The sequence below is a fragment of the Rhea americana genome, unplaced genomic scaffold (genome assembly GCF_003343005.1).
Source record: "Rhea americana isolate MKP2758 unplaced genomic scaffold, rheAme1 scaffold_124, whole genome shotgun sequence".
Classification (NCBI taxonomy): domain Eukaryota; kingdom Metazoa; phylum Chordata; class Aves; order Rheiformes; family Rheidae; genus Rhea; species Rhea americana.
The window spans coordinates 1,541,581-1,558,015 of NW_028185306.1; the positions used below are offsets into that span (position 1 = coordinate 1,541,581).

General features: G+C 35.4%; 1 protein-coding gene across 4 annotated transcripts in view; it reads left to right on the forward strand.

Annotated features, from left to right (window-relative positions):
* KCNH7 (potassium voltage-gated channel subfamily H member 7) overlaps positions 1–16,435 on the forward strand; it is a 231,075-nt gene that overhangs the window by 155,293 nt on the left and 59,347 nt on the right. For 2 of the 4 annotated variants that reach the window (XM_085325831.1, XM_085325829.1), the window contains exons 6-8: positions 341–361; positions 866–889; positions 4,255–4,469. In XM_085325831.1, coding sequence (XP_085181957.1) covers positions 341–361; positions 866–889; positions 4,255–4,469 — 260 coding nt within the window. The remainder of the gene's footprint in view (positions 1–340; positions 362–865; positions 890–4,254; positions 4,470–16,435) is intronic. The other 2 variants (XM_085325830.1, XM_085325832.1) reach the window with 2 other exon arrangements.

Consider the following 16,435-nt stretch of genomic DNA (forward strand, 5'->3'; position numbering starts at 1 on the left):
GGCTTCAAACACAGTGCTGGAGTAAACGGACCTGAAACCTGGGCTCGCTGAGAAAGCGTTTTGGCGTTTTGCTGATAGCGCAAGTTAGCTAGAGCCAAAGCTGCTCTGCTTTTTACACCACCTCACGGTCTACTCCAAACAGTTCTACAGATTTCTTTTCTTAATTGGCAAACTGTCGTTCATCTTGACTAGAAGTCTACGCTATATAATCGAGGCAGGGCAAAAATATTTTAACTCTGACCACACACGCATTCTGAAGCAATAATTTCTGCTTTCGCCGATGTAGATTTTAGTTTCTTTTCTCTCTCTTTTTCTTCACTCTTATTATGCCGAAAACCAGACAATGGGCGCAATGTCAAAGGTAACGTATATGTGTAGAATGTGCCATCCAGTGTTTCAACAGCCACACTTTTTGGCATGTTAATTTGCGTGCTGTATGAAATGTTCAAACGCAACATTCCCATGCTGACCTCACCAGGGCCAGGTGCACTCCTGAACTTATATTTGTTGGACACTTAATATCTCCCTTAACTTTTGTCTCATGGCACTAACTAACAATCCTTGGAAAAAGTGAAGGAATAGTGGAACAGTCACATAACTTAAGTATCTGATAAAAAAAAAAAAAAAAGAGTGAGGGAGAAAGTTATTTAACTCAGTGCTGTTGTCTTTAAGCAGGAAAAACTTCTACTGGTGCTACCAGGAGTTTTACCTGTGAAAGGATGTATAATTGGGCTATTAATAATAAACAATCTATTGTTATGAAGTGTTTACTTTTCAGTTAACTATGTCAAAGATAAAATAATAGGTAACCAGAAGCCATGCGGAAGTATCTTCACTTATTCCTCTTTTGTCTCCTTAAAACTAGTTTCACGTTCCTGGATGGCAGGGGGTATGGTTTCAAGCTTCCTGTAGTATTAAAACGTGCATGCATGAACTTCATTGCCAATTTCACGTTGAAATAATTTTTGGAGCAGCTACAAAACTATTTGTATTCACCAGCACAATGACGGCAAGAGAAAACTGAGCTGTCTTTTATAAGCAATTTGAACATAATTCTTAACTGACTTTATTTCTGGAAAAGTTACTTTAAAATGTGCTCAGTTTAACTACAAAATTTGTAGCTACATTTGAAAACTGGTTTGTGACTTCATGCATGATGCAAAAAGTGTGTGTACCTGGTAAAGTCTTCTATGAACTGCATGCAGTGCATGAGCTAGACTCTGTAAAGCAATTCATGGACTATGAAATCATTGCATTTGCTTCATGTCTATGTCAGCAATCTCAAGAGGAAAAAGTCTCTGTCTTGTAAAAGTTTTTATAAATATGTTTACTGTTGGTGAAGATGATGGATTGACAGCTCAGGAGAGCGAAATCATTTCTTAATACATTGTATAAGCAAGGAAAATGGAATCCTACCACAAAAATGGGGAGATCAAACTGAACCTCCTTTGTGGGGTTGCAAAAGCATGTCATTCTCCCTGCTCGTTCTCGGCCTCTCTGCTGAAACTGTCAATCAGGGTGCCAATTAGTGTCAATTGTGATTGTGATTTGTTATGGGCCTCTTTATAGCTTCCTGTTATGAGAACATAGGAAATGTCCACTAGCTGTCAAGTAGCAGCTCAGATGCCATCAGCCTGGGCTGTACTTAAGCTAGTAATGTCTTTTAATGAATTATCATTATCAATGAGATACATATATGCCTTTCACCATTTTTTTAAGCAAAAGGAGGAAGAAAGAAAGGAATATTTATTCTCACGTGCAGTTAACTTAAATCTGATACCACATGCTAGGAAATGAGTATCAAGTGGGGAAGGACTCACTGTAATAAATCCATTTCTTACAGAGAGTCAGTACTTAGGAATAGAACCAGTAAGAGACTTAAATCTCAAAAAACAAAATTTCAGTGCAATTTCAGCATCTATAGCTAATGTTACTAAATCTGTCCAATCATGGATTTGCCTAAGCTCCCTTAGAGCTCTCTTTCCTCTTACCTTAGAGTTCCCTAGGTATCAAGAGTCTTTTTCACCTGAGAAACTGCTCCAGCTTGGTATCTTACTCATCTGCAGGCCTACTCAATATCCCAAAACTATGAATTGCTACAGTTGTGTAGGGAAATATAGCTGAAAAAAATGTACTCTGACTATGCCTAGCACAAACTAGCCAGATCAGTCACCTCAGTAATTGTAATTGTGAATTCCGTTTTGTTTTGAAGACCTGTTTTTAATAGATTACTCATATAGATGATGGAAATGGCTCAGGTCCTAGTTGACCAAAAGGTGTTCAAGCACAATATTCCTCATTCCTTGATAGTGTCCTCTGTACCAGGCTTTTCAGTATTTCATGTGAGAGAAGGATATTGCTTTCTTCCATTTGTCTAATGAAGCTGTTCTACAACGAATAGACTAGATTGATTATCCTACAAAGGAAGAGAACGCCTCATTTTGTAGGCTGGTAGTAATAGCATTTACATACAACTTTATCTTATGTCGAGTGATCATTGAATGAAATACAGTAAGAGTCTTGAGAGCAGAACCATTGGACTGGTCTCTCCCAAAGCGACACCTTAACTACTAGACTAGTACTAGCAATCATGCTCTCCCTTGTGATCTTGAATTTCTCTCTGCAGAGTAGCACAGTTTGAAATAGTCTTTTTCCAGCCTAAATTAACTTCTAATTAGTGTGAATTCAGAAGGTAGAAAACATATGTATGAATCCTGTTAAACTAGAAAAGGAAATGAAAAGACTGCTTACTCAGCAAGCATTCTCACCCATATGCAAGAGAGGCCCAGCCCTCAGCTACAGAATTTTACAAGGACAAATGGGTCATTCTTAGTGGTAAAAAGATAAAACATTGGTACTGACATGCACAAACAGCTCTGGATGCTGAATCCCAAATAATGTTCCTGGAGATCAAGTTACAGAATTCAGCACTAAGTCACTCTTCAGCATTTCCAGGCAGCTAGCTCCAGGCAGCTGGGTGCTTTGGATTTCATTCGTTCACACTTTGCAGATCCACGTGTTCCCCTGACAAGTAAAACTTACCCATAGGCCAAATCGTGTCCCATTGGCTGTTTCTGAACCACAGGGACAGTTCTTTTTCCTTCTAAGGAAAAAAAAATAGAAGAAAAAAAATCACATGCTTGGCCCATAATTAGGGCAATTAGGAAATTAGGATGCATGAAGGTTCTCATGTGGATCTGAGAAATACCCCTAGATTGCACACTTAGTGTTACCAAATGCTAGACCAGGAATTTGTCCTAAAAAGCTTACTGGCTTCAGGTCTTGCAGTATAAATACCTTTACAGATCTCTTTTACTCTCAAAAGCAACTCTTTTATTCTCAAAAGCAACTATTTCTTGCTATGAATTTTTGGAGGGGGCTTATGGACCAACTTTATAATTACAGTACAAATATCTGGAAAATACTGAGAAGAATAATTTATAATTGATATGTACTTCTTGAAGTATATGAACTCGGTATTGTTTATCTATTGCGGCTCATTAAAGTAATACAACTTGCTTAAGTGTATATTAAATATTCCACTGATCTTCTACATAAATGTGTTCCTATTGTTTTCAATATTTTGTTGATAATGACAATTAATGCAACACATTTTGTGAAACTGCGATACTTCAAAATTAAAATTAAATGTGCTTGGCTTTTGGGAGGACGTTAAACACAGGTTAATATTTACATTGATTAAATACGGAGTTACTTGGTCTGTGTCAACGGGATAGGATAATTATGAAATGAACTTTATCCAATTTTTGAATTTACCAAAAGCCATTTTTTGAATTAGGTATCCTACAAACATAAGCAACATTATAGATATGATAATAGAGCCTTTGCTCTACAATAGGACAGTCCAGATAGTCTAATATAATATCATGTCCTACTTCTGCTTTTATAAACAAAATGAGAGTATAGTATTTCTACCCATCCAAAATTGTAATGGAGCATGTGTGGGTATGCAAAAACAATTAAGGATGGATGCATTATGTACTTTGCAATCTTGTGACTTTATAAAGAATGTTGTAGGCTTTATGTAAAGGAAATTTCGTGTTTTATATCCAATAGTAAATTTGATTTTCATTAACAGTAGAATTATTTTTAAAATCTAGATAATTTTTACTATTAACAAGCAGTATAGTGAAAAATATTTTAAATACTTTTCCAATATATCTCACTTAAATATTAATGATAACTTATTTCTCTGCATTTGTCAAATACTAAATATGCATTCAAATTTTTTAGGGCCTTTTAATCATATCAAATCAAGTCTGTTGGGATCCACATCGGATTCAAATCTCAACAAATACAGTACAATCAACAAAATTCCTCAACTCACCCTGAACTTTTCTGATATCAAAAGTGAAAAAAAATCTTCATCTCCTCCTTCTTCAGACAAAACAATTATTGCACCTAAGGTGAAAGACCGAACGCACAATGTAACAGAGAAGGTTACCCAGGTAAGGTAGTATCTATTATCTGAATTACTTTTTATGAACCTGTTTATCAATGTATACAGTAGACTGTTACCTTTTTCATGAATGATTCGGATATCTCCAAGACTGTTTGAATAATTAGGGTTTAAACTGTTATTTACTTTACCTCCAGTTTGTGAGGTGGTTTACAATATTAGATGATACTGCTTGATTTCTGCTAATAGATATATTACATTCCAAAGAGAAATAAACAATTAAAAAATTTTAGCAATGTACTCTGCAGTGAGAAAAAGCTGGAGTACACACAACATGCCCAATATAAGTCTGTTAACTTCAGTGACTACCGTCAGTCGTGTTATTTATTGTGTATGAAATTGCATTTATTTTTTCATTTTCTTAGTTTTGTGAGTTGCTGATTAGAGCAAGGCACAATATGATAACAAATGATAGATGAAATTATATCTTGTAATTTCTGTTACAGTTCATTGTCTCTTCATAATGCTCTTTCCTATGGTTTCCTTTTGCCTATGTGTATGTCAAAGGGCTGTCAAAGAGAGAAGTAGATATCTTTGGACTGGATGTATTATAGCTTCTGTCATTTTTGGCAACGAGTCATCTAAACAAACCAAAAATGAAAATAATTCAAAATAGGGCTCATTTTGATAGACAGCTACTATAGACTGGAAAAGCTTTGGCTTAAAATCTGACTGGTGAAATATAAGTTATCCTTGTCCAGTGGGAAACATGTACAGTAAGTTTAAAGTCTAGCAAATTGAAATATGAACACAACCATTTGAACTGTGCCATTTCTACCTCTGCTTCCTGTGCAGAATGCAGAATGCATTATCTGAATACAGGACTGGAAAGATTTTGCTCTCTAAGTCACAGTCTTTCTGGAACAGAGATTCCTCAACCCATTGTGTTAGCTGGCCCATGCAGAGAAGGGGACAGCTTATGATCCTCATAGGGAACATGGGAGGGACAGGAAGGTTTTTTATGCTCATTTCTCCTCACCAGTCTGTAAGCATGAGGGCTAGTATGCACACAATTTCCCCTGTATGTAAGCAGTATACATACTGTTTATGTATACACGCAATATTTTACGCATAAGAATATTTAGGAAAGTGTAATGTGAGAAGACAGCCACAAGAGCTATTCTTGTGAATGTACAAGTATCTGACAGGTAAATTCATTGTGTTGTGAATGGCTGTTCTGGAGTTAATAGAAATCAGCAACCTACAGAAGCAGACAGACAGTGGAAAGTCCAAAATGTCCACCTGCTACAGTTTGAAGGTGCAAAGGTCTTCATCATAAAGTAGTATGCTATTCAATGTTTTCTGCATTTTAGTTTGTCACTTCACTTTCTTAGATGCCTGATATATACAGGACACTATAGACATACTACCACTCATTTCTAGCTAGTGGTTTGCAGGGATGTTTTCATTTTTAAAAAAAAATGAAAAGAATCTGATGGATATTTGACCATTTTTTCCTTGCTTACTTCAGAAATCAGCCAAATTATAATGTTACAATGCCAATTAATGGCTTCAAGGAACACATCAGGTATAAACTATTGATGACTGATGGATACAGCTTTTCTTCAGATGCTTCCCAGAATGGTTCCTGGGACAACCAAATACACTGTGTCTTATAAAAGCTCACGTTACATGAATAGCCCAGGCTTGCTAACATCCTCTGATCTGCCTCATGTATAGAGCCCTCTGAGGATGTAAATGAAACATCCCAATCAGTTTTAGGTGTAAGCTAAGCATCAAGCTTCATCAAACATCATCAGCTTCATCAAGCCTGGAATAGTTCTGAACACACATAAAGGTCTGATTCCAAGTAGACTGGGAATTTTAAAGTACAAATAACGTGTCCGGTAATTTATATGTCTTCAGAGTGTTATAGTAGCCAGGCTAAAGATTAAAAGGTTGTATGTATCCCTGAATTTCAACTGAGTTTTTAGAGGCTTGATCCTAAGAGGTTTTAAGCAAATTGCTGAAGACCACAGACAGACATCCTGTTCATGATTCAGCAAGTGGTTAAAGCTGTTATCTCCCAAAACATCCTGTCAGTACATCTCTGCAAGATGATTTTGCCTCAGGCAATTTAAGGAACACTTCCACAAATCCCTTTCCCAATAGGATGAGCTAAACAGTAATCTCTAGCACAGGGCAATATAGTAATCTCTAGCACGGGTAACAAACAGCTAGAGGACCAAGTGAAATGGTGCAGATTAGCATCTTTCTTCAGCCTGAGACAGATCTAGTGCCAACTGAAAGCAATAGAGATTTTCAGTTAAATTCATTATCAATTTTATATTTGTGTTGTAATGACACATAGAAACTAGCAAGGCAATGTTACCAATATGCAACACGCTGAGGTTTTATTTGTTTTGTTTTGTTTTGTTTTTTAACAAATAGCATCTTTGTCCCAAAGAACTTTTATAGTCTCAGGATGCAGAGGGTCAGCCCCTAAATGTCTATCCAGTGACAGACTGAAGGAGGTGATAAACGCTTTGTAATAGGATGCAGATAAAGATTCCGTAAGAAATGCTGAGAACTTTTCACTTACTGCTGACCTGCCTTCAGGAGACCAGATTGCTGCTTCTCAACATTGCTACTATGCCAGATAGTTTCCATGCTCCTTCTCCTTTGACAGATACATAAAGCAATGTATTGTACACCTTCCTAGAGAAATAGAGATAAAAGTTGTATCAATTCTATCTTGAGACCTGTTAGTGCCTAAAAAGTAATTGGATTTTAATCTTTCATATATTTTGTCTTTGATAGCTAACTTGAATCTGCAACCATTGTACTTTCTTCCCTGGTCAGTTGTGAAAGATTTAATCTCTTGTAGATCCATTTGGATATGTTTTAAATTATTCAGAGTAGTTATACATAGAAATCTTTTCCACAGATAATATGGCAAAAAGTCAAGTTATATTAAAAAGACTAATTTTTGTAAGCACAAGCCAAGCTTGATTGGTTTTTCAAAATTCTGACGGGCCAATTAGTGCCAGAGTGCCCAGTTCCTATCTACTGATGACTGTGCAATGGGCAAAAAGAATAATCTACATTTATTTTCCAAACAACTTAGATGTCATGAAAGGTCCAATAGAAGTGGTTCAGATCAGCTGAACCTTCCAAGAACACTGATGCTGAGTAAATTAAAAAATAAATTTGAAATGCTCTGTAAAATCTTTACACTTCATAAACACTTCCAATTTAATCTTTTTCTAGAACTATCTCAACCAGCATACAGAGTACAATCCAGGTAGCAAACTTTGATAACATATCATTCATCATAATGAGAAAGAATTACCCAAAGCTGTTTTCTTTATCCCCTTTTGTTTTCAACTATCAATATTTTCACTTAATCATTGCAGCCTAAACTGTAGGATTATGAACAAGGAGAAATTCCTAGTAGGTATAAATAAATGTAGGTACTTAAGTCTACTGTACCTGTATGCATCTGTCAAAAATCTAGGTAACTAGTTATCTATGAATTAGATTAGAAATAAACATTTAGAAGATGGAAGTGGCCAGAGGTTTTTGCTCCATTTATTTTTCTAATTTCCAGTGACTGCAATATGTTTTATGAGAGCTGGCACTTTGAAGGTTCCACTGGATATCTGTCTGCATCTTTAAAAGCTGGTAACAAATAAAAAGCAAGACACTGAGGAGATGAGAAAAAGAAGAGCAAACACCATATAATAACTAAAATATATGACAAAGAAAGCAAATCATACCTAACAGAGTTACAAACTGAATTTACAAATAGATAGAGGAGTCGTGACCACTCTTTTTAGAGAACGGGGTACACTTTCAGAAAACATTTAAAACAGAGAGAGATGTTTTAGCAAGAAAGATCTTAGTGGAATAAATTAGGAGTAGATAGGAAAATAAAAAACGAGAAAAGAATTTCAGAAGAAACAAAAATGGTGGAACAGTGATTGATAGCTTTGAGTGAAAATTCAGGCAGAAAAAAATGAGATTTCACAGCAGAGATTCAAAAAAAAAAAAAAGAAAAGAGAAAGAAAGAAAAAAGAAAGAAATTTTCAGCATCTTATCTTCTAAGTAACACAAATAAATGAATCTCCCTGTGGAATTCAAAGTAGCATTTCCTGACCATAGCTCCTGTTGAATGTCTCTGTCTGCAAGACATTGATATTTGCTGAGTTGAACAGCCAGTAATTTGCCAGATAGCCCTGTTTGAAAAATTAGCATTGCCATATCCCAACATAGATATTTATCCCTAGAATTAAATTTGTATTCCTATTCTGCTTTACTACAAGATATTTTAAAATCTTTTGCATTATAATTTCAGGAGGTGCTAAACTACACTCTCTTGTAAAAGAGTCTCTTTTTTTTTTTTTTCCCGTTATTCATCCTTTTGATAATTTATTCAGGGGAGTAGCTCAATTTCTGCWCTTTTTACACTGACAGATTTAGATGGGACTTTGACACTGGTTGTTAGAAAGTTTCCCCAGAGGCACAAAAAGTACATTTTTATTGAAGAAAGTAGCAGGGAAAAATCTGAAATCTGTCCCTTAACATTTTTGATGAATTTATAAAGGGGGCTTCTAGCCTTAAAATTGTGGCCTGTAGCAGCACAACAGTTAACAATTTTGTAATTTTTCTGAATCTTGTTTTATTACACTTCCACTTACGACTAATGTATAGCTCCAAAGCTGTGAAATTTATTGTGAACAGAATAAGGGCGGAGTTAAGATACAGTAGTCTGTATCTGTGGTTATGTTCAAAGAAAAGAGAGAATTCCTTTATACCCATAGACTGACACTGATAACAAACAATGACTGACCCAGTTAATAAACGTGTAAATTGCTCATCCCTTGTGTTCCTTCATCAAAACTAGTCTGTGGGTCCTCATTAATGCTCAGAGATTATTGGGCATCTTGAAATTCATCTGTCTATGCAAAGGTAGCGTGTTGTTAGATGGCCCAATATGCATCTATTGTTTATGATCTGTCACAATAGCTGACTTACAGGATTTAAACCTTTAGCAAATAATACTTTTCAAAACAGTTTCACCATCCACCTACCTTTAGGAAATATATATATATCCTAACTGGTATGTGGCTGATCAAATGATAATATACCTGGCTATATGGTTGATTGGAAGATTAATGATTTGTTTTCCAAACATGCTGAACACCCAGAGCTCTTCTGAAAGTCAAACTCTTGAGCGTGCAGTGGGTCATGTATGAAGTGATAGACCTTGTAGTTTCACAACATGTGTTTGTAATCTGGCCAGACTCTGTTCTGCCAGCCCCAAAAGATTAAGTAAGTAACAATATCCCCCAAGGCCAGTCTCAGCTGTTGATATATAAAGAAGCATTATATGATCATGACTTCAAACTGACCTTCAGGTTTTCAGGCTAAAAGACTGTTTAGCAGCATCTAGGACAGAAAGGGGCAATACAAGACCTAAAAATAAACCAAATTATTGAGCTATACAGTTTCAGCAGTCTGATTCAGCTGATACACTGCACCATTTACAACACCTTGCAATAATTCACACGCAAATGGCATTTCAAGGCTGTTCATTTTGGAACATGAGCTGACATAAACCAGAATATCCTGAAATAAGGGAAAATACAACTTTGATATGTCTTCTAATTACACAGAAGGATATTCCTAGAGTGAATGTATATGCAATTGGGGATAAGCAGAGCCAGCATTCCACCAGTTACTGTATGGAATGGTAACATTAGTTTCTGCTTACAGGAGAATGTTCTTGTTTCTATCATTTGCTGCTCCTGTTTGCAATGATCAGTTGATATGATTTATACAGGAAGTTTCCCTTTGTATACAATCATACTTAGCAACCTTATGCAAAAAAACCTTTATCTTCTGTTGTAATTATATAATGAGGCTTCATAATTACTATACATGTCATTATAGAAATAGTATGAATGTGTGTAATTACATTAACACAAAGGTGTGACACATCTCTGTGTGAAGAGAAAGGTAAAGAACCTCACAGTGGTGGAAAAAAACAATAAAAATACCGCAGTCTCAATATAGTCATCTACACCTATGCAAAGGTGTCACCAAACCTAGAGAGCAGTCTCCTTTGCAGTAGAGCAAGCAGCTATACAAAGTGCATAGAAATAGAAAATAAGGCCTATTGGTTTTGATCAATTTCAGAAAAAATGTAGCATTTTCATTTTATTTGCTATTGCATAAAGTAAGAAAATGGCTGATCTAATTATAGATTCAGAGCAATAGTGAATGATAAAATATTCTCTGAAGGTGATTGTTTCCAGTAGCTCCTCTTCTCCTTGTGACAGCTGAATGGTCTAAGACATCTGAACTGCTGCAATGTTTTGAGACAATTTCACAACATATGGTGGAAATGGAGCAGTTGGAAAGCCCAGCTGCTTCAAAGCATGTAACCTGGTTGCATCTTTAAACAGTCCATGTCTTTCCCGCAAGATCTACTCTCCTGATAAATAAATGGATTGTCTGGCCTTGCTGAGGATCTAGTATTCTTTATGAATTACAGTTTCAAGTAATCAATTCTCGTATGATCTTTTTGTTATTACTGACGTGAACCAAATGCTCAGTGGTCTGTTATGTGGTGCTAACATGGCATGAACTATGTGATTTTTATAATGCATCCTTTCTCAAAGCAACATTCTTGTCTTGGTGCTAATATGAGGGGATCAAATAAGCAGACATAGTCTATCAGATTGAATTGTAGCTTGTTTCAAAAATGATGGATTTGATGAATAAGTTGCGGATGTAGGAATTAATGTCTTACAAAGTAAGTGAAGGTGATCAAAACCAAAGTGTAGGCAGCATTTAGGTAACTGAAAACCCCCAAACTTCATGGTGGRTTGACCTTGGAAATTTCTAAACTTGGTGAGTTAGTCAAAGCCAGCAATTTTGGCACCACCAGAACTGTTCCAAAATGAAGTGCAAGAAGTCAAACCCCTGCCTATATCCCACCGAGATCCAGAGAGTTGGTAGAATCCTCTGTTCCACTTCACGTATGTGGCCTGAAATAACACCTTTCGCATAATGTAGTTAGAGTTGCCTTAGACCAACCACCAAAGGAATCACAATCCACCTTTTACATAACTGTAGAACCATACAAAAATGTTGGTTGAAAGGGATCACCAGAGGTCTTCTAGCCCAACCTCCTACTGCAAACAGCACTAACTTCAAAGTTAGGTCAGAGTCAAGGGGTTACCATATTAGCTCAGGAAACAGGTTCCATTTTTAGATTGTCATAAGCATATATTTTCCAGTAGAAAGTCACCCAGCAATAGATAGCAATAGAAATTGGTACAGAGAAAGGGGGAGGGAAGAGGACAGAAAGCTGTGGATCACATGGCCCAGAAAGAGCTGGCACTTTGGTTGTGTAGCTAATGTTTAGAGTACTCACTTAGAAGGAGGAAATACTGGGTTGTAGTCCCAGGGTATTTTGCTTGCTATTTATCTTACTTAAAAGAACATATGTAGAAAAAAAAGAAAAAAACATGGACTGACACTCAGGATTCCCTCCCCCACTGTCCAAGTGTCCTAACCCTTAAATAAAATTTCTCAATGCACTTTCCATGAAGTCTGGATTCTGAACTCTATCCTAGTGCTAAATAAGCACCTCAGATGTAAGCATTGTAGTACCAATGTTGGATCTAGGCACCATAACCTAAGCAGACAATATTTAGCACTTAACCTGAAATCACATATTCACTCCTACTAGGGAGTCATTTTTCTCAGACAATAAATGCAAGTATGTTCAGCTGACAATTAAATATAATTTGTTGCGAGTAACTTGAGTTTTGCTGTTAATGTAATACTAGCTAATACAAAACCCAAAAAACTAATAATAATTAGTTAATTAAAAAATTAAAAGATAACCTTTTAAAGGAAATAGTTAAGTTTCCTTATACTTCTTTGGAGAAAAATTGATAAATAAGTTAATATGAAAGCAAAATATTCTAGCAACTTGCAGAGAGAAAGAAAATTGACTGGTGATAATTTTAAGAGTTATCATCTACTATCAGTTAGGAACCAGGTGTCTTAGGCATATAAAGGAGCAACAGCAACAAGGGTATTTTTCTTCTGGCTTGAGCAAGGGGTGTGATTTTGTTGATGTTGATGTGTTGCCAGCTGAAAAAAAAAAAAWTCCTTTGGGGGTTTGTTAGAGTATGAGTTTTCTTTGTTCATAGGATCAGAACTGTAAGAGAAAGCAGAGACCATTAAACCCAGTCAGGGAGGAAGGGGAACATTCTTTAAAATTATATTGAAATACCAATAAAAGAACAGCAAGAGAAAAATCAGCAAGCAGCTATATGAATCAAAAATCAAAGGGTCATTGAATCCTAAATATTATGCTTATGAAATAATGTGCTAATTAACGTTCTAACACATAGTTACAAAGCATTTATTGAGCTTTATGGATGGTGTAGGTGATGCTGAGCATAAAATTAATGAGAAGGATACAACAAAAATCACCAGAAAATATTTACTAAAGGTGGCTAGTTCAGGCCACCTGCATTTCTATGTGTAGAATTATACTGTAAAATAAAAATTCATCTGAAATAAAGTACATAAATTACATGAGTATTCAGTTGATATTAATAGTACATAGAGAACTTTTGGAGTGTTTTGGTCCTGATATCAGGGTAGTCTTGTATTAGATTTAGATAAGTTTTTTTTTCTTTGACAGCTCAATAAATCTTTCAGTGTGACACATAGTGGAATTATCTTTAAGATATTTCAGGTGTATTTTCAAGAATAATTCAAGGAATTGCCAATTGGCAATGGCAGCATCTTTTTAAACAGGAAAATTGTAGTAACTACTTTTTTATTTAATATATTAGGAACTTGCACATATATCTGTACAAGTAGGCTGTTCAGCTGCTGATATAGCCTGTTCATAATGCTACCACTAATAAATGAGGAATAGTTATTAAACAGTAAGTAAAGTTGTTCATGTCACAGTTGGTTTTAATCTAATTATCCATCCTCTTTCAATGTATTCAACTTTCTAAATGGAGTCTAAATGAAAGAACTAATGTATGGTATACTTTCATATCTGTATCCATACCACTTTGTTATATTCAGAGAAATTCAGTTTCACTGGTCTGTAGGTGCAGTGGAATATTGTAATCTAAGGAGCGTTACACCTTTTGCTGCAGCATAGTCTTTAACGGTGTTAGCTGCTGGGTTTGGAAGTGAGCAAGAAATCAGTGCCTGGGGCTTATAAGCATCCTTTAGAACTCGTTATAGGCCAGCTAATTTATTTTGATGAATTTTGTTAGGGCAGCATGCTGACTACAGCCTCGTTCCAGGTTTTCAAACAACACTTGAAAAAAAGTTATGTATAAGATTGTAATTTCCAGGTATGTTATGCTTTTTCCCCCTCTTCTTTACATCTACAATACCAGGAAAGCTAAGGAAACTGCAATGGTTAATGGCCCATTCTGCAGTTTAAACAGTATGATATAGTCTGTTTAGCTAGAAAACAAATAACAAATTGGTATTGCTCTGATGATGCATTATCCACTAGTATGAAAGTAATTACATACTGACTGGCAGGAAAAGACTCCTGAGGTTTACGATTTATAAGCTCAATTTTCTAATTTTTTCATAGAAAATAATGGATGGAAAATGAATGGAAATKAATATAAAAATATTTCCTCTTTTAGTCTCTATCTTCATGAGAGACTAATGCTAGGTTAGAGATAAAGAGTTTTCTGAATTATCACATATATTCAAATTTGGTGAAGCAATTTTGTTTGACAGTGATGTCCGCAAAAATATTAATTCCATGAAACCTTCACAATTTTATTGAAAAATCCTGTTATAATGCTTTAATCTCATGGTACACATAAATTTCCTTGATGATTTGATATTGTATTACTACATATTTAAATATCTGAATAGATTTATGTGATTTTTTTGGTAATCTCATGAAAGTAGGCCACTTGTATCCTACAAGGGACTTAGCACTCCTAGGAAGTCCCATTGCTCTCAAATCCCAGTGGATTTGAAAGTTCTCATCATCACAGAGGTGGGATGTTACTCTGTCAAATAGAGACCAATCAGACCACATTTCTTGAGGAATCTTTGTAAATCTTTCACATAGAAGGTCAAATTACTTTGAAAATAAGGCTGCCTGTTTGTCTGCCTTGTCTTGCAGTACCTCTTTGGTTGAGTTCTTTGATCTAACATTACATTCCTAGAGATTTCAGTGTGCATGGATTTCAGTACATATATACAGTGCAAACCGCAGCCATATTCAGCTGGTTCTTTGTCACCCATAGGAAATTTTCTTAGTGAAAGCCCAGTAATCAATCATTCAGTACAGCTGCTCTAATTTCAAGGCATCAACCCATCTGCAGTCACTGCATGCTGCTGAGTCATACTGCTAATGGGAACATATACTATATGTGCGTGGGCTTCAGCTTGGGATCAGAACTGAAGTTTTCTTTTTCTTTAACACCAAACAGCATTAACTTTCAACTTCATTGAAATTGCTCAGATATTTATTAAAAAAATGAGTTAACCCCAGATCAGATTACACATATCACTCCAAGGTAATCCATTTTTTCTTCTTTATATTTCACATTACCTCGTTACCTCTGCAATTTCACCTTCTCCAGAATATTAATTTACTGAATATCCAAAAACCTTTCCAGTATTTCTTGGTTCCAGCATTTCTTGGTTTAAACTTGAGAATGCCACAAAAGGCTTGTCCTTGGCTAACTCAAAAAAGCTTTATTTCGTGGCATTTTAAAACAGCTTGACTTCTGGAACAAAAGTGATTCAAATACACTCAGATAAGCTTTCAGGTTTTCAAGTTTAGCCATTAGTAACAAAAATGTGGTTTCAATGCTCACCTAAAATTACACTTGGTGAATACGAAGGTATAGTCCCAAAAAGAAAAAAAAAATATTGTGCTATTTCTGACCCTGCAAACAATGAAATATTGAGCATATTGCTTAAATGAGAAAGGTTTATAACCCATTGTGTCTGAAGTCCCAAATGGGAGACATATAAGACAGGCAAGGACGAGGCATATTTTCACACAGCAGCAGATTTACCTTAACAAAAGCTTAACCTTAAAAATATGAACTTTTGAAATATTATGTTATAATACCTCACAGATGTAGTTCAAGCTATCTGATAGAGGAAGGTAAATATGTGTTATATACAAAGTATCATACTACTTAATTTTAAAGCGTTAATACAGATAGAAGATTAAACTGGAATACAAGTATTAACATTCTCCACCATCAACATTTTTTGATTAAGAAGATATTCTTTAATGGCTATCCTTGAAAAAGAAATAAAAATGTATTTTAATGCTGGTATGTGAAAGTGGTTTAATAACACTGTATTTGGAGAGAGTACTAAATCAAAAACACTTCAGCTTTCTTTTGGTACTGATGTAATATTATTAGTTGTTCATGTTAGCATCAAGGAAGACGATCATCAAGATGACTGAAATAGGAAAGACTAATAATCCTCTAGGGAATTAGATAATGCCTCCCGTCAGGGAGCAAATGTTGATTTAATTTGTTCAGTAATGCTTGCATAATATTTATTTTTAGTTCTTTTTAGACTCTGACATCTCTTTAAAAGGTCCAATCTGCAGGGATCTCATGGAAATATTAACAATATAGAAGAAAAGGGAAGAGATGTCTTTGCTAGATATAGCTTGGTAGCTTCAGTAGACCAATACACAGGAGAAATGAGAGCCAGAAGAGGTTACGTTGAGAGAAGAGAATTCCTTACAACTAAAAGACCACACATCCAATAAAATCTCCAATGCAAAATCATATTCTCTTTGAGAGCTGAAGTTCATCTTTGAACTGTACCAGCATTTGGAATTTGAGGTCTATAGTCATGACACAAGTGGTTGATTATTGCAGTAAAATGAATTTAGGTTCTGTGTCATGATTTTTTCTTATTTCTTTGCTTTCCTGTTTTTTTTTTTTTTTTTTT